This window comes from Anomalospiza imberbis, chromosome 2 (genome assembly GCF_031753505.1).
Source record: "Anomalospiza imberbis isolate Cuckoo-Finch-1a 21T00152 chromosome 2, ASM3175350v1, whole genome shotgun sequence".
Taxonomy (NCBI): domain Eukaryota; kingdom Metazoa; phylum Chordata; class Aves; order Passeriformes; family Viduidae; genus Anomalospiza; species Anomalospiza imberbis.
Genome location: NC_089682.1, coordinates 9038522 through 9062007, shown reverse-complemented (window position 1 = coordinate 9062007; position 23486 = coordinate 9038522). Strand labels below are relative to the sequence as shown.

The 23486-nt window shown below is 42.3% G+C and overlaps 1 protein-coding gene across 2 annotated transcripts; it reads right to left on the bottom strand.

The window, feature by feature from the left end:
- Positions 1–13023: 13023 nt before the first annotated feature.
- DYNLT3 (dynein light chain Tctex-type 3) lies at positions 13024–20443 on the bottom strand. Of its 2 annotated transcripts, none has more exons than XM_068179776.1 (5): positions 20322–20443; positions 19225–19266; positions 17292–17415; positions 16279–16356; positions 13024–15215 (listed from the first exon to the last, which is right to left on the bottom strand). In XM_068179776.1, exons 1-5 carry the CDS (start codon positions 20349–20351, stop codon positions 15139–15141), a joined length of 351 nt encoding a protein of 116 aa, XP_068035877.1. In that variant the 5' UTR covers positions 20352–20443; the 3' UTR covers positions 13024–15138. The 2 variants fall into 2 exon arrangements, with proteins under 2 accessions (XP_068035877.1, XP_068035878.1); XM_068179777.1 differs by lacking the exon at positions 20322–20443 and adding an exon at positions 19736–19958.
- Positions 20444–23486: the final 3043 nt, after the last annotated feature.

Genomic DNA, 23486 nt, shown 5'->3' with positions numbered 1-23486 from the left:
CTGCCCTCCATGTGCTGGCTAGTTAGTATAAATCTGCTTTGTTTGTCTGTGTGAGGGGATTTCCCCTCAATTAACTGCCTTTATCCTCCTATTATTTGCCACACTGCTGAAGAGTGGAGGCTGCCATTTGCTTTTGGGAGCCAATTCACACCCATAAAGCTTAGTGCTATTAAACAATAAAGCAATCTAGCATAATGCTTGCTATTAGGAGGCAGCTTCTCCTGGCTGCAGTCAGTCCCCGGAACAAGGGGAGTTGGAAAAGGGTAACTGGGAAAATTAGTTCCTTACAAGAGGAAAACTCCTTTGTACACCAACACCTTCCAGGCTTCCAACAAAAGCTTTAAACATCCTCTCCAAGAGAGAACACCTGCAGCTGAAAAGAAGCTGCTTCTCCTCAGGAAAGTGAAGAACTGGAAAGGAACCACATGAGCTTCTGAGAACCAGCCCAGCTGCAGAGGGGTGACAAGGACAGATTCAGTCTGGTGTGTGAGTCACTGCTTGGCTGCTTTGGACACTCTCACTTCCACATCTTCAGGCTCACGGTGCAGGGAGCCATACAAGAGGATGTTCTGTGTTTCCAAGACTGCCGTTTCTGGTGTTCAAGGCTGAAAAAAGTGGTTGCTGAATGGTTTAATGGGTACTTTCTGAAGCACTCTTACAAACTGTGCCTTTGGCCCTGTTGCTCAGCTGCTCCTCTTTGATGGTGAAACAGGCTTTGAGACAGCAATGGTCACTTCAGTTATGGAATAGCTGTGAGTAAAGTTTCTGATGTGCACAAGACTCCCATACACAGCACAGTGCCTCTGTGTGGACATTACAGGTAGCAGGTTCTTAAAAAAAAAGAAAAGGGAACCGAAACTTTTAATACTGGCAAGTGAGGAAAAAAAAAGTATTAAAGCCAGTAACATAGGAAAAAAAATTGAAAAAGCAGGTGCAAAAGCCCTTGAAAAAGTCACAGTTCAGTGTACCATGTCTTCTGTTCATCCCAGTTGCCTGCTTTGTGACTTTTAAACTCCACAGCCAAGCCCTGCAATAGCTCCTGCACAGCACAAGACCTTCCTGGCAGGTTCTTGCAGCCACAGAAGAAAGCTGTGGTCTCCTTCTGCAATTTCAGACAGCTTTGTGCAGCCATCTGGTAGCATATTTTACACCTCAGCTTGCCAGACAGGGTATGTGTTCTCCCTTTACAGCATTTTAAAATGTTATTCAGGCTCTGAATGCTACTTCAGAAAGACAGCCTACCATTAATATCAGTTATCAACAAATGTTGGCAAAGACCAGCTCTTGGTGGGGAAATTTACAGTCCTTTCCCTCAGAAAAGCCATATTCAAATCCATATAATTCTATCTGAAACACATGTATTAAATCATAACAGAACATAAGTATAGCCAAAGAAACTTCTTCTGTGGAGTAAACATTGCTACTAAAATATAATTAGGGTCTCATCCTGTGCAAAGAGCACTGAAATATTTGCCTTTGATTTTAATGGAAATGTGATCAGGCTTTTATAATCTTATAAAGTGACCAAAGAGGAATTGCAAGGGGTCACATGGAGACAGTATATTTATCATAAGAAGAGTCTTGGAGACGTGCATTTTAATTCACCTTAAATTTTCTATACATTGCCATGTTTGTTCTTAAAACGTCAAGGATCTTTCCTTATTCAGTCAGTTGCAGTGGCATTTCCTGACCAGCTGCACACTTGTACCAGGGCCTGTCAACTTGAACTCAGAAATAGTAATTCTGTGTTTATTAATTAATCATTGTCTTCCTAAAATATATGAAAGAACAAGTGAGAGTTTCTCAGGTTTTTTTTTTCAAAAGTTAGTTATATTAATCCTGCTAAAATAGCAAGCCATGCACAATCAGTTATGGTCTGAACATGAATATTTTCTTAAATCTAGGTTACAAGAGTGAAATAAATAGCAGTGACATACAAATATAAGAAACAAACAAGTTTGAGTCCTAAGGGCAGTGGGCTACAGATGAGCTTAAAGGTCACTTCTTTTTTGTGGCCAAATGTCACTGCTTGCAATCTGACCATTGCTATCAGCTGGGCCTCTGGCTGAAAAATTCCTCCTTCTGTGTATTACAAAGTGTACTGAAGTCTGATCTCTGCTTCAGTGCCAAAAAATTACCTACTCAAATGACAAATGTTCTGCTGAGGGCAAGAAAAGCCAGTTGTTGGATTATTAAAATAACTGTTTCAACTAATGGAAGCAATTAGGAATTAAAGTCAAAGTTCACTTATGGCTTCAGCCTAGGACATTTTCCTTTCCTTCTTATAAAATATTTTCTCTGTCTTCCCATATGTAGTCATCTGAAATAAGCAATTAGTTAATTCCTCAATTTCCTCACTCTCCAACCCACTGTAGTTAGCCTTACATGTAAAGACTGTGACCCTCTGGGGCACTGGGCAGCTCTGGCCTCACCTTTTCTTTGGAAACTGGAAGGGGGCTTTGGAGAGGACGTGGAACTGGGCCATACTCAGATGATGTATTCAAGCAAGAACTTGATATGAGTGGGTCTCATCTCTCATACCCCCACTTCCTTCTCTGCTCCCTACTTGCCAAATGTAAATATGGGCAAATGAAATCCAAGTTTTCCTAAGTTTCAGGCTACAAAAAAAGTGCTACTTTGCCTGACCACCATAATGGTGGGAAACCAACCCAGCTGCAAAACAGGTCTTCCCCTTCAAAGCCTTGTAAGATTTTCCCTGCTGGGTGGGGATTTTCTGCCTTTCAGTTCTCAGGTGGTGGGTTAAACTAAATTAGAAATGGAAAAAAATGAAAACTAACAAAAAGCTGCCTGTGAAACACAAGGTATTTTTCAACAACAACAACAAAAAAAAAGGTTCAGGTCTCATTATGGCACTTTTTCGAGGACCCTGCTCTATTTTGGAGTGCTATTAGCAAGTTAATGTTGACTGCTTATATTTTTTAATGTTTCCATGAGTTTCTTGTAGAATGCAGAGCCAAGTGTCTGAACACATAGTTATATCTGCTCAAAGGAATTTAGGAGCCTATATTAAGATGCTACAGTTGTAAACGTTGGCAGGATCATGATCCTCATGCCTGACTGTGTAAAACAGCATCAGTTGCACATTCACAAGCCAGAGCAGTTACTTGTCATGAACCAGACATTCAGTTTTGCATTTGGTACAGACCTTAACAATCTCCTGGTCTCATCTACATTCATCACACACAAACCAGCCCAGACTAACAGCAAAATTAATCACAGTGGAGTGGAAAATTGTTGAAAGACTCTCTGAAAGATTACAAATGCTTTCCAGCCCCATTCTGCACCTCTACTGGCCCCATTCCCACCCTCTCCTGTGGTACTCTTCTGCCTGGCAAGCTGGCACCTTTCTGCCTAGAGAGCGACCACTGATTTCTCTCTGTCCGTTTCTTCCACCAATTGCTGCTGCCCCAGATTCACCTCTCATTCCTTCCTTCTCTCAATCTCTGCAAATTTCCTTTAAATCTCCAGCTTCCACGATGTTTTTGCCAATGTTTTAAGTGTTTGTTCCCAGCGCAAATTCAGGGAGAGGCACGAGGGCTTCACCCCAAGCTTCAACCACTGCAGTGCTCATCTCACAAAACGTGGTTCTGCTGCAATCTCCCCTGTCACTACAAACAGACCAGGGCAGTAGCCACCTCTGGATTGACAAACCAGACTGCTTTGGACCTCTCCAATAATATTTTCTCCTAGTGCTTAATGATTTTAATGTTAAATTCTAAAATGAAAGAAATTTATGAGCTGCTGTATTCTAGATTTTTCAGCACATGTGAGTAAATTTTTGTACATTGATCCCGTAAAAAAGCCTTGCATTTGACTTATATTTAATTTTCATTGTTCAGAAATTAGGGAAATGGCCATAAAATCCACCTCACTGTCCCCCAAAATATTGACCCACCTTGCAAATAGTTATCATAGCTGGAGGAAGGGAAGTAGGAAGGAAAGGCCAGTGAAGGGAGAATCAGACCATGTGTCTCCTTTGGAAGAGATGTTTTCTTATTCGAGAAGCAATCTATAAACCAAAGTGTCCTGAAAGTAACTCTTTTGTTGAATTTGCTTTATACTTGTAGGTCAACTGGGTTTAGGGCCAGAAAATATGCAAATACCATTCAGCCTAGGTTTTTTGACCTTCAGAACAAACAAATTGCAGAGACGTGTTTGGCCAAGTCATCTTTGAAGTGTAGATACTTCCTGTGTTGGTTTTGTCTTTTTATGCTGCTGTGAGTTAGACTGGGCCATGCAGAGGTCTGGGATCTGCACTGTGGCTCTGTAAGATTCTATTTGACTGATGGAGAACACTCATAAAATTCAGGTGGAATTCAGGGTGCAGAAATGGCATAGGGAAGAGCTGGAACAAGGCAACTGCTGTAATCTCCTTGCAGTTAACAGGCCAAAATGTAGCTGTCAGTACCAGTGTGAATAGCAGGGCTTTTTGGCACTGGAATTGTCCAGTTTCATATCACAGACTCTTCACCTCTATACACCAAAGGGTTTTCTACCCTGCAATGCCATGGAGCCAGGGCATAAGTGAATATCCCTGCAGGACAACCCAAGGCTGTACTAGTTCCCATGAGCAGTTAATGAAGGCAATTGCTGCTGAGGTTTTATCTCTGCTTTTTTCTCATACTTCTCTTTCATCTGAGGCAACCTATGCTAGCTCAAGCCTCTCTGCAGGTGGTGAATTCACCCAAGCCCTCTGAAAACTTACCCTTACTCAGACAGCAGAAAGGAAATAATCAGCAAAGACTGCAAACCAACTGTGAGAAACAGTTTCAAAAGTGAATTCCCCTGAGGAGACAGAAAAAGAACTGTGTGGGTTGTGAGCAGTCATCTTCTGATTCAAAATGATGAAAGTTCTCTCAACAACTGTTAGCAATTCATGCAATACTCTCACTTTATACAGGGCTGCAAATGGTTAAGTTAATAAGTGGATCACTGTCCATCACTCTTGTTCATCCCACATGCATAAATCAAGGACTTGATACCAAAAACCTATGGCTACAAGCCAAAGGAAATGATGATAAAAACAGTGAGTACAGGACAGCAACACGAGTTGCAGTGAAATTCTGCTTACAGAGGATTAACTGACGCTCAGTATCCCAGTTTTAGCTTGTATTCACTTTACAAGAAACCTCTGAAGATTATAGTCTCTGCTACAGTTGTTGCTGCACCTGGAAAGAGCCACTTCCCTGGCATTTCACATCCTCTGAGGCAGGCAGCTGAGTCTGTGTTGCAAACTGAGCCAGGGAATCTAACTGAGCAAGTTAGTCGTTGTTGTTGGCAATTTAATGAGTATCCCATTGCCTGTGTTTGCATGAATCTGTCAGATGATCAGCTGGTACCACTGTAGAAGCCATCACATTGACTGAACTGACTGTCTGGGGACTGCAGGTTTGTTGTGTAGCCTCACACCACTGCCTGGGGCATTCCAGCAGCTGTTCCTCAAGCAAACACTCTGAACTCCCCAAGCTCTCCTCCTGGGTAACCACAGTGATGTGAGTGGTGGCCTGAGCATTGCAGTACAAAGCCAGTGTATCAGTGTATTTACAGCATTTCCCACTGTTCCTTGTTTATAGCTTGCAAAAAGACAATATCCTATAAAAGCCCTTTATGCACTGCTGCCCTCTGTAAGTGCTTTATGCTCTAGAATCTCCTGTGGTGGTGGGGTGGTTAACTGTGAGTGAGCAGGGTACAGGTAGCAGTGACAGATTAGAGAGGAGATCTTTGTAAAAACATCTGAGGAAGGATCTTGAAGTGAGATGATCACAGAATGATTTGAGTTGGAAGAGGACCTTGAAGATCATCGCATTCCAATCCTCCTGTCATGGTCAGGGACAACTTTCACTGGACCAGGTTGCTCAAAGTCCAGTCCAGCCTTGCCTTGAACACTTCCAGGGATGGGGCAGTCCCAGCTTCTCTGACAACTTGTCCCAGTATCTCACCACCCTCACTGTAAAGAGTTTCTCCTTTATATCTAATCTAAGCCTACTGTCTGTCAGTTTGAACCCATTCCCCTTGTCCAGTCACTCCAGGCTCTTGTTAAGAGTCTTGCTCCATCTTTCTTGTCAGCTCCCTACAGGTACAGGGAGGCCACAATTAGGGGACCCCAAAGCCTTCTCCTCTCCAGGCTGAACAATCCCAGTTCTCTCAGCCTTTCCTCACAGCAGAGGTGCTCCATCCCCCTGGGTCGTCTTGGTGGCCCCCTCTGGGCTCTCTCCAAGGTCAGTGTATGTGTCCTGGTGGCCAAGAAGGCCAATGGCTCCTGGCCTGTATCAGGAACAGTGTGACCAGCAGGAGCAGGGATGTCATCCTTCCCCTGTACTCGGTGCTGGTGAGGCCACACCTGGAGTGCTGTGTCCAGTTCTGGCCCCTCAGTTTGGGAAGGACGTTGAGACGCTCGAGCACATCCAGAGGAGGCAACGAGGCTGGAGAGGGGCTTGGAACACAAATCCTGTCAGGAACAACTGAGGGAGTTAGGGGTGCTCAGCCTGGAGCAAAGGAGACTCGGGGGTGACCTTATCACTCTCTACAGCTCCCTGAAAGGTGGCTGTAGTCAGGTGGGGTTGGTCTCTTTCTCCAGGCAGCAACTGACAGAACCAAGAGGTCACAGTCTCAAGCTGTGCCAAATGAGATACAGGTTGAATATTAGGAAAAAGTTTTTACAGAAATAGTGATAAAGTGCTGGAATGGTCTGCCCAGGGAGGTGGTGGAGTCACCATCCCTGGATGTGTTTAAAAAAAGCCTGGATGTGGCACTGGGTGCCAGGGTTTAGTTGAGGTGTTAGGGCTGGGTTGGACTCAGTCTTGAAGGTCTCTTCCAACCCAGTGACTCTGTGAATTCTGTGAATTCTGTGATGTCCTTCCAGTGCTGGAACCCCCTGTGCCGGACTCAGCACTGCAGGTGGGGTCTCAGCACTGCAGAGCAGAGGGGCTGAATCCCCTCCCTCACCTGCTGCCCACGGTGCCGCTGATGCAGCCCAGGCTATGGCTGGCATGATGTCAGACACTGTACGAGTCTGAGCTGCTGAGACTGGGTAGAAAAAACCAGCATCCCCCAACTGTTCACACTGCATGAAAAATCTGCATTTCTCAGATGAGTCAGAGAGTGCTAGTTGAATGACTACTGACTACTGACTACTAGGAAAATTTACCAGACACACTTGCATTTATGTAAGCAACAGAAACCAGCCCCAAACCCAAGAAAATTATGAAAGCCCTCATGTCACTTTCAAGTCATTTGCAAAGACTAAGCTGTAACCCATCAAGATGCCACTTCCTCTTTAGAAGTAACAGATGTTCCCTCCTTATTTAGGTAATGCCCACAGCCCTTTAATTTCTGTCAAGCTACTGGGCCTTCCCCTACCAAAGGATGGAAACACTTTTCATTGCCAGCTAATGGGACAGCTGTTGCATTTTGTAACTGCATAAGGAACAGTATCAGCAGAGAAAATACTGGCAGGGCAAGCAGGCAAAGAGCTGCCTTTCATGCCAAGTAGGTATTTACTCCTGCTGAGGAAAGTGTCTATGGGAAAGGTTGCCCAGGACTTAGCATACCTTGTAAATGTCACGCATGCTACAAAGGGAACCTCACCTTGTTTTCTCGTTCTCCACCCAACTCAAGAATGCTCTCATTTTAAAAAGCTAATAGAAACAATTTCTTGCTAATACAACTATGAAAATTACTCCTCTTCCATCCATACCTGAAAAGTTATTTTATAATGTTGTTGACTCACCCATTTTCATCTTAAACTTTCTTCTGTCTGACTTCTAGCTCAGTGTTACTTTCAGTGCTGTGAGTAAAGTTTCTAAGTAGGAAAGTCCCTACCCCTCAGTTATTTTGCTCCCAACAGCCAGCACCAACATGTTCAGCAATGACCTTCTTCAGAGACTTCATCTCTGTCCTCATCCTGAGACAACTTCTGGGCACAAATTCCATTCTAGGACCGCTGGGTTTGGAGTGCCTGATATTTCTGTTCCTAGGACTTCTTGTGTCCATCCATTTCAGTTTTCTCTCCACAGTCAAACTGAATGGCTTTGAGACTGTAGTTGGGATTTTCTTCAATGTTTGAATAACATCCAGCATAGCTGGGCATTGTTCCAAACTTAGTGCTTCAGGATGATACAGTAATAATACTGTGAGAATAACAATACTACTACTGCTGCTACTACTGTTCTGGAGAACCAGAAACACATATTCCAGTGGCTACCATTTGAGCAATGCTTAAAATCGATTTCCAAGCTAGGCTTATTTGTTAAATCTGTTTTCCTAAAGAAATGAGACAGGAGCTGAGGGAACAAATGGGTTACTGAAAAAGGGAGGGATAGAGACCAGGTTTTATAAATTCAGATGCATGCCAGGGTTGGCTCTGTGAGTTGGAGTGTGGAAAATAAGAAGTAAATTGGAAGCTCAATTCTTTCTTCAGTTTCTGTTTCAGCTGTTGGTGTTTTCCTTGCCCCTTTCACACAGCCTCTCGGCTTTGCTTTTCAAGTTTGCTTTTCAGTTTCAAGTTTGCTTATAAAGGAGAAAGTATTTAGGAGATTGTACAGCCCCTTGACCAGCTGCAGTGGGTGAATGAAGGAGGTTGGCAATATGCAACACCAACTTTATATTTAATTCACTGACATCTCTTCAGTATCAATAGGTATCATTATTCTTGTGATCCAACACATGAATGTCAGTCCTGCATCTCTTCTCAAGGGAAGGCATTTTAAATAGTTGCAAGGCTGATATTAAAAGTATGTCACATCTGTAGTTAAGCATGAGTACAACAACTTACTTTGACCGGGCCCAACAGGTAATGCCAAACCAGCCCAAGTCAGAAGAGGGGTGGGTGACTGTCACAGCCAGCACACAGCTGTGCCCTGACTCTGCAATTCCCAGTGGGGAAAGAAGAGGAGCATGTGTGGGGTATCTGCCAGCCAGCAAAGACAGGCAGTTGGCAGCCTAGTGTTTCCTGGAGGCTGTGACAGTTTCACAGAAAATAAAGGTTTCAAGAGGAATGGCAAAACCATAACTGCCCCTGGCTGTTGTGCAACAAGTTTCTGTTATGTGCCATAACTACGACTTCTAAGCCTGCAGGCAGGGCATTTCCTCCTTGGCCACCCCATCCCACTGCTCTCCTGCTGCAGCTGTCCCTGGAACCAGCAGCAGCAGAAGTGCCTGTTCAGAGAGGTCTGGGCTTGCTTCATGTGGAGCAACCCTTGGAGAGCAAACAGAAAAGCATGCATTTTCCAGGTGCTATTCAAACAAAGCCTAAATTTCGCAGAGACACACACACCCCCCAAAGGCAGCTGTGTACATTGCTTATGATAGCCAAGCAATGCTACAAAGAGATGAGCTTGGAAGATCTCAGCTCTGATCCCTAAGCCTCAGCTGATCCAGATACAAAATTTAAATTAAATCCTCTCAATTCTTTCCTTTCTAAAGCCAGCTCTTGCAAAGTTTTTCCCTACAAAAAAATCATTTCAACTACTACTGAGAGGACCTGTAATGAGAGCCATGAAATAGGGAACTATAATTTGCTCACATCACCAGACCACCCAGCTACTACCGTGCCTACTGTTTAAGATTAATTTCCTTAAACATTTAACTCAGGCATGAACACTTTACAGCTATTACAGCATTCATCTGTATGAGGTTCTTACATAGTCATGAATATATTTCAGACTAACAAATGACCTCACTTGAAACCCTGCAGTAGATTCTTGTGAGATTTGGCCAGACCACATTCAACAGCTGCTGTAGAAGCCCACACAGGTGGAAAAAAAGCCCCCAGAGTTACTGACAGAGGTTGGGTAAAGTCATGACTGCTTGGAGTAAAGTGCTGTGAGCACCAGTAAAGGCAGTCACAAACTTGCTGTTATCCTCTCAATTCTGCTGGCTAATATCTAAATGCTGAATTGTATTATCTCTGTTTGGGTATTTGTTTCTATGAACACTGTTGGAGTCCTTGTCTTGACACCTAGACACTACTGAAGTGGAAATAAGCAACAAGAGATGAAATTTTAAATAAAAATAAATTATCTCTGACTCAAAATTGTTCAAAATATGGATAAATAAAAAGGGATGAACACATTTAGAAATACATATATATGTGTGTGTATGAAAGTTCCATAGAAAGAACATACTACTTTTTTATCAAATAAGGACTTCATTTTATTCATCCCCTTCCCCCAACCTCTAATTCTACCCTGCTGGTTGTGAATAAACACAGATATAACAGATGCCTCAACAACTGCAGTAAACTCCACAAAATCATAGAACAGGGAATATTTGATTTCTTCCTAAGGTGATTACAAATGTGTGGATGTTTTGCAGTTAGGATGATAATGTTTCATACTCTAGGAGGTGCTGTTCAGAAGTTGTTTTAATTACATCCAATACAGGCCTATGAGGAGGAACACCTGCTGACTAGAAAGCAGTTTGAATGTGTTGCAGCTGAGCCACTTAGCTCCATCTCACCACCTTCCCCTCTGCATGAGGGATTTTGATGGTTTTGGTTCTGAACTCTGTGATCTCTGTGCTGTGAAGCCTCATAAGCACAGATTACAATCTCTGTTAGTAATTTAAATATTGGTAAAACTGAAAAACTGTACCTATAATAAAACTGTAAAATTTCAAAATGTTAGTGTCATTTAAAAACTTGCCTTTCCATCTCTTTTACTTCAAGTACTTGTGCTCTGTGACCCCAGTAGCTTCTTTGCATGACGGTAAGTGCAAACACAAACCATTATGACCAGGGAGGTGTTTCTGTGACTCTTATTCCCCTTTTCAAGTCATTTTAGATTAGACGTTGGATGGTAGTTTCAGGGGTGTTTGCAGCTGTCATTCTAGCACAACCCTGTTTCTTTTTAGAAAACTTTTATGCAACAAATACAGCTGCTGCCACATATGCTTCCTGTGCTTGGTGGAACACGGGAGCTAAAAGCTCCAGTTACTCAGTGGTGATTTAGATTCATCAAAATAGAAAAATGACCCTCAGTGGGCACATGGTGTTTGGCTGCAGCTTTCTTTGAGGAGGGGGGAGAGGGAAACCATTCCATACAAGACCAATGCCCACGGACCCCTCACCTGGCAGAGATCCAGCAGGCTGAGCAGCTCACAGGCAGCACAATATAAATATGACTGCATGGCTTTGGAGCCACAGTACTACTAGGTTTATTGCTGCATTTACAGATATCACCTCTGAGCTGATACTCCCTGAGAGACAGACTGCTGCTGGCTTTGAGCTGGGAAGCTCCTGCAGCACATAGACAGAACTTCCTGACTCAGGATATTCTGATGGGGGTGTAGACTGGCTCTGTGCTTTTATCAACACCATGACTGTGCTAAAAAAGTCCCTCTCCAAATTAAATGGGAACAAAATGCCCTGGTCAGACTGCAGAGGCAGCAAGACACATCCCAGTAATCAGGCAAGAATTGCTCATTACAGGAACTGCTCTCTGTATTAGAACAAAGCCTGTCTGTCTCTATATGGCAGCCACTGTACTGATGCATGCAGGCTACCAGGAGCTAACTGTAACGAGCGCAGGTCTCCAGGACGGTTTGGATGGATGAGAGATCTCTGAAGTCAGGTCTTAGAAAATGTGGTTTATTAAAAGGGGGAAAGGCCCTGCTTGGAGTTGCCAGGCACAACTCGTGGCAGGCCCAGGGTGGGAGGGAGAGAGAGAGAGAGGGAGCAAGGGTTCCAGGTGAGGGTCCCAGGGGAAGGTCCAAGAGAGCGTCTGGTCCCTCGGGCACACCTTATCAGGGGGCTTCAAGGTGGGCTGGAACAGGACTTGGGCCAATGGGGTCACAGATACCTGATACTTCAGGGGAGTGTCACAGGTGTGGGATGAACCATACATTGGGGGGTGAGACAGAGCATTCCATTTGACCTTTGGACTTATCTGCAGGTAAAGGGCATTGTTTAATCAGAAGGGGGATTGCTTTCAACCTGGCTATACTATTGTTTTCTAGTTATTCAGTAGTCAAGGTTTGTTATTTCAAATCTAGTTCTCATCTCAATGTCTGTATTTTCCAAATCTCTTGCCAGGCAATCATATTTATAAGGTTTTCCTATTTCATCTTCCCCAACACTAACAGTTTCTTTTATGGTGTATTTAAAATATCAGTGTGCTGACATTCACATCCAGCTCTACATGGCTTAGCTGCAAGCTGGGATTTCAGTGGCTTCTGTGAGTGCTTTAGATTGCATGAAGCTGAGCCGAACACACCAGACTTTGTACTGATGGCACAGATCGGAGTGTAATGGGATCACAGCCATCAGAAAGGTAAGGAGTGACTGGCAGACACCCAGCAGGCAATAAGGAAAGTAACAAATCTGCTCCCTTACTTCCACTTTCACACTTCTCTGTTTACATCAACAAAACCTGCATGGGAAGAACAGCAGGTGTTTTTCATCATGAAATCATACATGGGAACACACAGCACCCTCTACCTGGGCTGTACTTTAATACAAACTCTTCTGTCCTGTTAATAAGATCCCCATTGTTAACCATAACTCAAACCCCTGATTGCCACAACAAAGAAAATATGTATTTCCAGAAAATACCAGTGAAATGTTGTGGGCTTTCATAGTCCGCAATTCACAGATTTATCCTTGAAATGAACTACTTGGAAAAGCAGATAATAATGTTCAGCATTTGTTAGGAGAGTTAAAAGTAGCTCTGTGTACCCACAGAGGATGGAGAAAAGAAAGATGGAAAAAAGTTTACTAGGACATGATGCAGAGTGAAAATATTTTCCCCAGAGTTTCATAATAATCTTTCTGTAGCAAAAAAGCTTTAACTTGTACTGTCAAGATTCACAATAGGGGAAAGGTGGCAGAAATAGAGGTGTAAGAAGTTAGAAATCCTGTTCCAGGCTTGGCCTACAAGATCTTGTCTCTAAAATGCATCTTCAGTGTATTTCCCAAGTTCTCACTATTGTAGACAAGTGAAGAGAACTAAGAGGATATTTTTTTTTCTGTTACTTTTTATATTGATCAAGAACACAAAGCAAAAATACAACTAAGGCAAAACTTTATTTTTTTTTTGGTAGAAAGAAAAATTAAACAGTCATATAATTAAGCAGTATTTCTTAGGGTTCTTCTGCAGGAGGACCTTCACCAAGCTTCATTAAACTGGTTTTGAAGTAAAGCAAAAATACCAAATGAGATTACAATAGCTATGTGGAATATTTCTTCTGATCATTGCGCCTCAATACCCATGACAGGGGCACAACAGCCACCACTGTTTTTACTCACCCACTTTGTTAACCATTCTGATCATACCACACCTTCTTCTAGTTGCTGCCTCACATTTTTTTCACATTGCAGAGTCCCAAATATGAGTGAAACTAATGTATTTTTGTTAGTTCCACAATTTGGCTCTTGGATGCTGGAACCTAATTCAGAAATTTCTATCCTAACCCAAATAATGCTTAATTATTAATCTACATTTGAAGGTCAGTACAACATACACACACATTTTCACACAACACTTGCCTTTGGCAAATGCAGTATTACAGTATTCATTTTACTTGCACTTCGGTAAAAGCAGAATTTTATTTGTCTGCAAAGCAAGACATTTTTTACATTACTGTAAACTACACATACACAGGGCTCCTTCTGTAGTGTCACACTAGCTACACGTACACACAATTTAAGCAGTAAAATATTCTTTAGCTTGCTCTTTGCACAGGACTCTTGTTTCATACCCTAATAGTCAGTTATCTGAAAAACAACCCAAACCAAACAAAACTGCATAAGAGTGCTTTAATATTCATTTTTTAAAATTCAAAACAGCCCTACAGTACTGTTAGGCTGTTACCAGTCTCTTTCAAAGACATACAGTATAAACAAAAAATCCTATCCTTAAGCAGCATCTGAGAAAACAACTTAATGCAGCTGCCACTTAGTGGCAGCGATCATTTAGGCATTTTTGGTATTGATACATCTCTTTATCATATAATTTGTGCATTTATCAACAAAAATGTAGGCCGCAATCCAGCAAATACTTGCAGGTGTGCAAATGCTTTTCTTCCTTGAGGAATATTTCAAGTTAAGACTCATCAGATGAGCAAAGTTAAGAACTTGCATAAATCTTTAAAGGAGGGGAATTCTTAGCGCTGAAAACTTAACTGTTTTATTTCACAGGGCTAAGATCCAATTCTAGACTTAGAGAACGTAGGAGAACGCTTATAAAGAACAGATATGTTACTCTGATAAATACTTTCAAAGCTAACAAGAGCCTCCAGAAACGTGTGTGCCTTCCCACTGATCCCTTTAATCCTACCTGGAGTATGGGTGCAGTCATATTGCCCTGGCTCCTAGCTACTGCATGAGGAATCAATAAAGTGCTTGTCACAAATTCTGTAATCATGGAATAAAATCAAATTTAAGTACCTTCAGATTGTTTTCAGATTTATAAGTGACGAATTAAAGACTGGTGTCAGATCCCCAGCATGTTTCCCTGAATTGCTAACAAATATTATGCTCTTCATTTGAAGACAAATTAGAATTCTGCCAGGACTGGGTATATTTCACCTCTGTCCCAGCAAAGTCCTCCTCTGCCTCCAGGGGGAAAGCTTACCTGGATTTAGTGTCCATGTAAACGTTCATGCTTGACCAAAAAGTGATGCTCATCAATTTCACAAGTACCTGCATTCCAAGGGAGAGTTTGCTTTGTTTAGCCAAGCATGGAGAACCAGTATTGTTTACAATATATCCACTCTGAATTGTGTTCATAATTTGTTCCCAAAGGCACCATAATCCTGAGAGGTCTTGCTTGCCCTTTGACATTTCCTTTGATGTGTTTTGATCTTCTGGAATAAAATATCTTTGATATTAGCTTTGACATAAATTCTATTGAGCTTTGTGGCAACTTCTCATTAACTTCTAAATATTTAAATTACTAAAATTTTCTCTTCAGATATATATATATATATATATATTAAATTTCTTTGCTAGCTTTCAGATAACTAATCTATGAGAACTGGCTTAGACTGTATGCTCTCTGTAGAGAACTTCTGTATGCTGCTCATACAGAAACAAATAATATTTTGAAATATTTAGCTATTGGTTAGGATGATTTATCTTTTTAAAGGCTTCGGTGTTGCTTCTATTTCTCTTCCAGTCAGCTACAGGATAATAGCAACAGCAAACACATTGACAATGCAGTTCATGGTTCGGTTTTCCCATCTCACTGTGCAGGTTCCTGGAAGAGATTATTACAAAATTAATATAGGATTCCATTGTCTTTACTACAGTCACTTTATTGAAGTGTAAATTATGCCAGATTAGTATGAATATTTCAGTTGTAATTTAAGGGAAATAGTAGTATGTCAGCTTGACTATAAAAAAACTAAAATCCTCAAAACATTTTTATTAACTTATACATTGTTTGCTACCTAATGTGAGACTTGTAAGCTTAAGAAAGTTAACAGGAAAACACCATTCCAGTATCTTTCTTTAAAAGCTGGACTTGCAAAAATCCTTATAATTCCCATACTGAAACTGGCATGACAATCAGACAAGAAATCAGAAAAGGGACTGGATAAAATATATTCCAGTGTATTTACTTTATGCTGTTCTTCCTCTTCTGTTGTACCAATGCCTTACAAGCAAAAGAAATATGAAGATTAAACTGTGTTAACTTTATATTACGATTTCTTTTTAAGCTTGGTTGACTTTTTGAGGCTCTCTCTGTTTTTTAAACTCAAACCTTAGCACAGTCTTCTAAACAGACCTTTCTGAATCTGTGACAGACAACAAATTATTTTAATATTGTTTCCCTGTGATATTCTCAGCCTGTGAAAAAATCTATTTAGCACAAATTTTGAAGCAACACAATGCATCGAAAGCCTTGCTGACAGTTACACAACTGAAACACATACTGTAAGTCAAACTATTTCTATTTTTCACTAAGTTATTTTCTCCTCTAAAGTAGCTGTCCCCTCACAGCAGGCAGATATGTTTAGGGCTACCCACATGTATTTACTGTGAGCAACATTTTCTGCCTCTTCAGCTGAGAGAATTAAATGTTTTGACTCGTTTCAGAATGAAAGGCTTTTCTATTCCTGCTCCTCATAATTTACAAAGCAACTGCTCTTAATGCCTGCACTGACTGATAACATTTTTGCTGAGATTGTAAACAAGCACCTCATTCTCAAAATTACTGCTTCCACCGCCATTCCCAAAAATGTCCAACCCAACTACTACAACTGAGCAAGAAGTAACATTTCTCGTTACAAATTTTCTGTTTGGATGGAAATATTTACCATCAGTTGTGGTATCCCAGAAGCATGAGCTTGCTGTGTGGAGACCAGCTCCACTCCTCTGCATCACTGCACAGGTAACTGCAAGATACAGCCACAAAACCAGGGAATTAAAGCAGAAGAGGTGAATCATTCAGCATTTACAAACTCAAGCCTGTACTACATTTCCAAAGGGCTGGCATGTGGCATTCAGCTAAGACAAAACCTTTTTTGACAACCCCTTTGGCCCCAGTATTTTTCTCAAGAACTTGTTACTCATTTAATGATTATTTTTACTCACATGAAAACAATGGTTTCAACTAAACACTGGCTAATAGGATTATGGCTTTTATCTTTTAAACTACTTAAATATGGCTTGTGCCCCTCAGAATGGGATTGCAGGTGCTGTCCTTACAGGTACAGCAGAAGTCACACTTGATGAGAGTTGTTTCCCAAAAATATTTGTTGACCCCTCTCTGAAACCACACTCCAGTAATGAGCAGCTTTTCTAGTCTGACCTGCAATGGTCATAAAACCATTGACAACCTGAGTCCAAGACTTTCAAAACAGAACAGAGCACAAACACTTGCTATTACATCAACACACCACAAAAGGACCAAAATGGGTTAAACTTTACTATTTACCTTTTTCCTTCCATGTGTTCACATAAATATAATGGGACATGACTTTGCACATAGGACTAAAGTCTTCCAGATGTCTTTGTTTAGAGAAGGCTTAATCTGATTGAAAATTTGATTAAAGATAGCAATTTTTTCTTGAACTGATACTAAAAGGTTGATACAATTGTCTTGGGGTTGCTTATCAGGAAAGACCATGTAACATGTAATCTGTGTTAAGTGTTGCCAGCACGCTCAGCCCAGGTAAAACTGCCACAGCTTTACCACAGGTATTACAAAAAATCTCTGTAACAGAAGAGTTCAGGTGCCTGCTCTGTTTTGTTTATAGCATTCCCCTGGACCTTTCAGCAATTATTTATTGCAACTGCCTGTGTTACAAGTACAGCTGCTTGAACTTACCAATGTACTTATAGGTTTTCCCAAGTTTCACCAGATGGGTCAGTGACTGTTCTACTATAGCAGCAGTCCATTGGTTGACTTTGTTGTGATTATAATCTGCCTTGCCTAAAACATTTTCTATGCACTAGAACAGAAGGGGAAAAAATAGTTACATTAAACACACTTCAAAATGAGGAATTATAAAATGTTTTGCACAATCTGAGGGACATTTTTCTGGCAATTAGGAATAAATCAAGCTTATTAGGATCAGCTGCAGAATGGGAAGTAAAATGACCCTTCTTGGAAATTTATTTTTAGTACATATACCACAATATTACAGGTATGAAAATTACTAAAGAGTTCTTGCAGGAAAGGCCTTAGCCATATGCTTTGGATACCAAGTGAATGGATCTATTTGCCAGTGAAGATCCTAACACATCCCACTGTTCCTAATGACCGCCAGCTCCAGTTTGGCTTTCAGAAGCTGCTGTAATGGGGACGGCACTGCTCAAATCAATAATATCAACTTGGGCTGGCCAGCCTTCCAGAGCATATAACCAAAATTCCAAAACCTTCAGAGATAGAGTGACATCAGTGAAATGCGCACGCCTGCTTAAAAGATGGGGAAGAAACTCAAGGGTCATATCTTGCAGCACAAGAAACATCTGAACTAGTGGAAAATTGAATGTTCTCCCACAGCTACAGATTGGCCAACTTAAACTTGAAATGATTGAAGAAAAATCCTTCTCTCACACGGTAACTCTTAAATTGGATTCTCTGCTCCTGAGAAATTCAGAATTATGTGCTGATGGATACTTCTTAAAGGTGAGGAATTCACTTAAGAAACACACACCTGGAAAAGGTAAGGGAAGTAAAACTGTGTTCTCCTGTGACTCAGTAAGATGTATCCCATGCACTAATCCCCTACTAACAGGCTGTGTAAGAGACCTGTGTCCCAGATTTTGAAAAGCCCAGTTAATTCTGGCCACACACTGTACAAAGCTGGCCAAAGGAGTCAATGGAAACAAACAGTCACAAAACACAATAGAAGACAGAAGAGGGACAAGACCCCTCAGGGATTTTGGTCCTTTCAGAGAAGTACCCAGTGCTGGAGCTCCTTGGCCCTAGTTAAGGTTCCAGTCAGAAACATTTGGCTTTACTCCCAGTGCCTGGAGACCGTGTCACACCGTATTGGCTTTATAAGGCAGGGACAGTTACATAAAGGGCTGAACTGTTGTTTATCTAACAGCCAAGAGCTTGCTGTTGTGTACTGGAGCAGCTTCAAAAAGTGCAGGTGGGAAAGGACCTGCACAGGCCCTCCAGAAACCCCTGTCTCAAAACACTATTTCCCTGCAAAACCTGAGAGCATCTGTGAGCCACAGGCTTCTCATTAACCACTGTGTAGTTACTAGGTATTTAATTTGGACTATCAGACTACTCACTTTCATCCTGTTCTTTCTCTGCAAAACAATGTATTTTAAAAGCTAAAACAAGGAGCTCATAGAGTGCAACCTCCCACACATGCCAAGGCTAACTTCCAAGTCTGATAACATTGTTCAAGGCCTTGTCCGGTCAAGTTTTAAAAATCTCTAAGGATGGAGACTCCACAAGCTGTCCCTGCAACCTCTCCAGTGATTAGCTTCTCTCTAGCTGGATAAGGGGGAGAAAACAAATTGGAGTCAATTTCCCTTGAAGCTTGTGACTGTCACCCTGACTCTTTCCACTGTAATGCAAATCTGGCTCCTCTCTCATCTATCTTCTCCTCTTTAGGTAGTTGAAGACAGCAATTAGATGAAGCTTAAAGCAGCTCCGAGTTAAACTCTGTCTTTATATAAATATTAATTCTATATAATTTTATATTTATCTGGGGTGGCCAATGAAAATAACTGCTTTCACTACTGTGCAAGGTATGGTAAAGCATTTCTTCAAAACACAGCTGTTAGCTAAATCCTACCTCCTTAACGATGTTGTGGGCCTCATCAGCATTGAAGATCATCTGCAATAGAAAAGAATTATTATTACTATTTCTGCCAGAAAAGTAAACAAATTGTAATTTTACTCTACAGCACACATAATGATTAGGCCTTGTGTCTGGTTATTTGCACTGTAGTCTGTTAGTATAACTTTAAAATCTTACTTTTTTTCCTCAGCTCCATACATTTGTTATTTAGCATTGCTTTTCTAGTGATGTTTGAGTGGGGCCAAAAAACTCAAACCTCAGTGAACTTTGAAACAGGTTCACTTTACGTTTTCTGTAAAGATTAAATTCCACCATGTCTATGCTTGTCATAGGAATATTCCCCAGGAAAAAATAAATGACAATTTTTTTCCTCTGGGGTTTAACCTGTGTTTTTATTGGAGTCACAAACTTGCTAACCCACAGGTTACATCTTGCTTCCCAAGGGCAACACACGGTTTTGCAAACCTAATATGTGAAACACTGGTTTGTACAGTCATTACCTTACCCAAGCACCTTTCTGAAGCGCAGAAAAAGCTTGCAGGTTTTAATTCCTCCTATTTTCTACTCCTCACTGCTCATGGGCACTTGGCTTTGCTCACAAAGGAATCATGGCACGTTCCCTTGCGCCACCCGCCTCTTCACAGCCATGAACTTCAAACACTCGGGCAGGGGCAGAAACCTCAAGGGCATTAATGCTGAAGCTGCTTGGAGTTTTGGTTGATTTTTCAATGGAAACTGGTGGCCAGAGCCCTGAAGCGGCGTCCGGGGGTGCATCGGCTCCTCCGCTCGAGCTGGCAGGACCAGCCCGCGGCGCTGCCGGGGCCCGGCACTTCCTGGGATTTTCCCATGGAAATGGTTTTTATTCCCAGGAAAAATGGCCGCGGTCTGACAGCCCCAGCGGTCTGACAGCCCCAGCGGTCTGACAGCCCCAGCGGCAGCGCCCCGCGCCGCGGCTCCTTCCCGGAGGGAACATCCACCCCGCGGCCCCGGCCCGCTCCGGGCAGCGCCGCTCGGCCCCGGCCCCTCAGGCACGGCGGGGTCGGGCCGGCGGAGGGCCCCGGGCACAGCGCCGGGCGAGGCGGCGGCCCTACCTCATCGTTGTGGGGGTGAAACTCCTCCATGGCCCCGGCGCGGGCGGCAGCGGTTCCGGCAGCGGCGGCAGCGGCGAGTCCTGCGCGGCTCCGCCTCCGCCGGGCGGGCCGGGCCGGGCCGGGCCGGGCCGGGCGGGGCTCCCGCCGAGGGCCGGACCCGCCCGCGCCGCGGGGCCGGGAGCGGCCCTGCCGAGCCGGGAAGGGCAGGAGTGGATCGGTCCCCAGAACAGCAAGGACAGGGACGTGTTGGAGCCAGTCCAGAGGCGGCCACCAAGTTGATCAGAGGGATGGAGGAAAGGATGAGAGAGTTGGGATTGTTCAGCCTGGAGAAGAGAAGGCTTGGAGTGACCCAACTGCGGCCTTCCAGTGCCTGAAGGGAGCCTAAAGGAAGGACTCTTTACAGAGCATGTGGTGACAGGACAAGGAGGAATGATTGCAAACTGAGAGTGTAGCTTTAGATTAGATATCAGGAAAAAATTCTTCCCTGTGCGGCTGGTGAGGCCCTGGCACAGGCTGCCCAGAGAAGCTGTGGATGCCCCATCCCTGGCAGTGTTCAGGGCCAGCTTGGATGGGGCTCCCAACAACCTGGTGGAGTGGAAATTGTCCCTGCCCATGGCAGGGTGGTTGGAACAAGACGGTGTTTAATGTCCCTTCCAACCCAAACCATTTTATGATTCTGTGCCTCTCTGAGCGAGTGCTCCTCCCCGGGTTCGGCAGCCGGGCACAAGGGACAGGCGGGCAGCCGCTCCTGCGGCATTGCTGGACAGCCCGGCACGGGCACTGCCACTGCCCGCCGTGTGAGCACAGTCCCTCTCAAGAGCAGAGACTTTTCTTCTGTTCTGTTGCTGCTGTTGCGAAGTCTGCTGGGCATACAAAGCTCCCCCTGGAGTGGCTTCTCCAGAGGGGCTGTCACACCCCTCTGCCTTCCTGTGTTCCCCTTTTCCCTCTGCTTGGAATGAATTGGTGTCAATTATCCGGCACAAAGTTACCATTAGTTACTAATAATGTTGCCACCAAAGTTACAAAAAAGGCTAATTTAAGTTCTGGTTCTTTAAATTCTATTTCATTATGGAGAATTGATCCTGAGTTGTATTTCACTTAATACACACACACACACACACACACACACACACACACATATATCTATAAATACATTCTATCTTTGCTGTCTCTGAAGTTGCCTGGGAAACAGGAAAGGCACCTCATACAAAACTGCAGAATTTTCAAAGGGTGGGGATTTTGTTGTTGTTTCAGTGTGTTTTTTTTTTTTAATTATTACTATTATTTTTATTGGAGGAGATCTAGGAATCTTGTGTAGTTTTCTCTCATGTGATTTCTCCTGCATTTTCTCCAGATTTTGTCTTGCACTTCTAAACCAAATTAAACATGAGAGAGAAGACCAAGGCTTCAGGTTTCAGCATCAGTGGAATATGTTTGGTCATATAGATACCTACTTTACAAAAAGGTTTCTTGTTCAGTCTTAATTGTACATTCATTGGAAAAATTGTATTTGAAAAACCTGAAAGTACAGAAGGAAGTAAAACAAAGTGGTTTTTATTGCCCTGCTCTCAACATAGCTTTCATGTTTAGTATTTGCTAATGGCCTGGAAGGAGAAAATTGAAGGTGAAGACTAAACCTCTTCAAAAGCAGATCACTGAGCAAGTGCAGAGGGATCTCGTCATAGGAAAACATGAAAGAAAATCTCCTGCAGTATAAAGGTTTCTCTTTTTCTCTGTGACCTCTGCAGTATTTTTGTGAGCTAAGCTAGGGATGAAATTGCATGCTGGTTTTAATGAAATAAAAGCTAGTGGAAGCATTTGTTGTATATGCATTGGCATCGTGTAGACAAAGCTAACAGTGCTTAAATAACTTATCCTTGCATCCTGGATGTTTTTATCCTTTGGGTAAAGGATTTTTTTATCCTTCGTATCCTTCAGACATCTCACATCTTTACATCTGTATCTTTGGATGCAGTATAGTATCAAACAAAAATAAATCCTAGCCTGGTTTTCTGTTCTGTTTGGAAATATTCAAATAAATAGATTTTTAAAAAATGTTAGCAATAATTATGTCACTGAATCACATGGGAAATAAAAAAGGGTTCCTGAATGACTGATGAATGTGTGTGTGAGTGTGTATGGGAGTAGGTTTGTAAGTTCTAATGCAAAAGAAATTAGTTATCCTTCCTCTCCAGCTACCCTTTGTAGATAGGAGGATAGCAGGAGGTCCAAGGAAATGCTGAGTCCATCAGGCTCAGTTCAGCATCCAGAAAGCCACTAGGAAAAATAACAAAATGACAAAACAATATTGACCCAGGAAGTGTTTACAAATAAACACTCAGCATCACCCATGAGCACCCAACACAGAGGTGTCAAGAGTATATGTCAAATAATCTGATTTTATTCTTTGGTAGGACAGCTGGTTTAAAGGATGAAGAGGAAATGCAGAATAGGTGTGTTATTTTGTAGTAAATTTGTCTTTTTATGCTTTCCCACATAAGTATGTGTAATCTGGGAAAAAACTAACCAATCATTCCTAATAAAGGCTTATAAAAGTAGGAGGAATAAGTGAAAGAAGATGGGTAGGTTTTTGGTCTAAGGGCTAATTAGTATTAGTCACAATAACTTGAATAATGGAATAAAAAGTGTGCTTATAAAAGCTTGTTATTGACAGCATTTTGAAAGAAGTTCCAAGCATGCTGAACGACAGGATCAAAACTGAAAACACTGAATAGGTTGGAGAAAACAACAACAAGAGATTTCATAAAAACCAGGACATCAAATGCACAACTACAAAATGGGGCCTAATTGTCTAGGCAGCAGTGCTGCAGAGAAAATATGTAATTACAACAAATAGGAACCCAAGTATGATGTTATAAATAACTAAATAAATTGAAAGATACCATGACGGCACAGAAAGCAGTCATTTTGTTCTGCTTGGTCTTTATCAGGCATTGAATGTAACTCTCAGCCCAGTGTGATGGTGAGACAGACAGAAGAGTAATTCTTCCTGAAGGCAGCACCAAAAGGAAGCTTAGAGAAAGTGATTTGTGGAGGAACTGCATTTATTTTATCACCCTTGCCCAGACTTCTTTATAGATGCCTCTGACTGCATAGTGATTTACTGGAAAAGGTGATTAAGGAGCCAATGTGTGATGAAAGGTA

Bases quoted from the DNA above. Each gene is read 5' to 3' on its own strand.
- DYNLT3 (XM_068179776.1), bottom strand. From the start codon at position 20,351: ATGGAGGAGTTTCACCCCCACAACGATGAG. The intron at 19,267-20,321 runs GTAGGGCCGCCG...TTTCTATTGCAG, and splicing joins TTCACCCCCACAACGATGAG to ATGATCTTCAATGCTGATGA. The intron at 15,216-16,278 runs GTAAATATTTCC...AATCTCTTCCAG, and splicing joins CTGGGATACCACAACTGATG to GAACCTGCACAGTGAGATGG.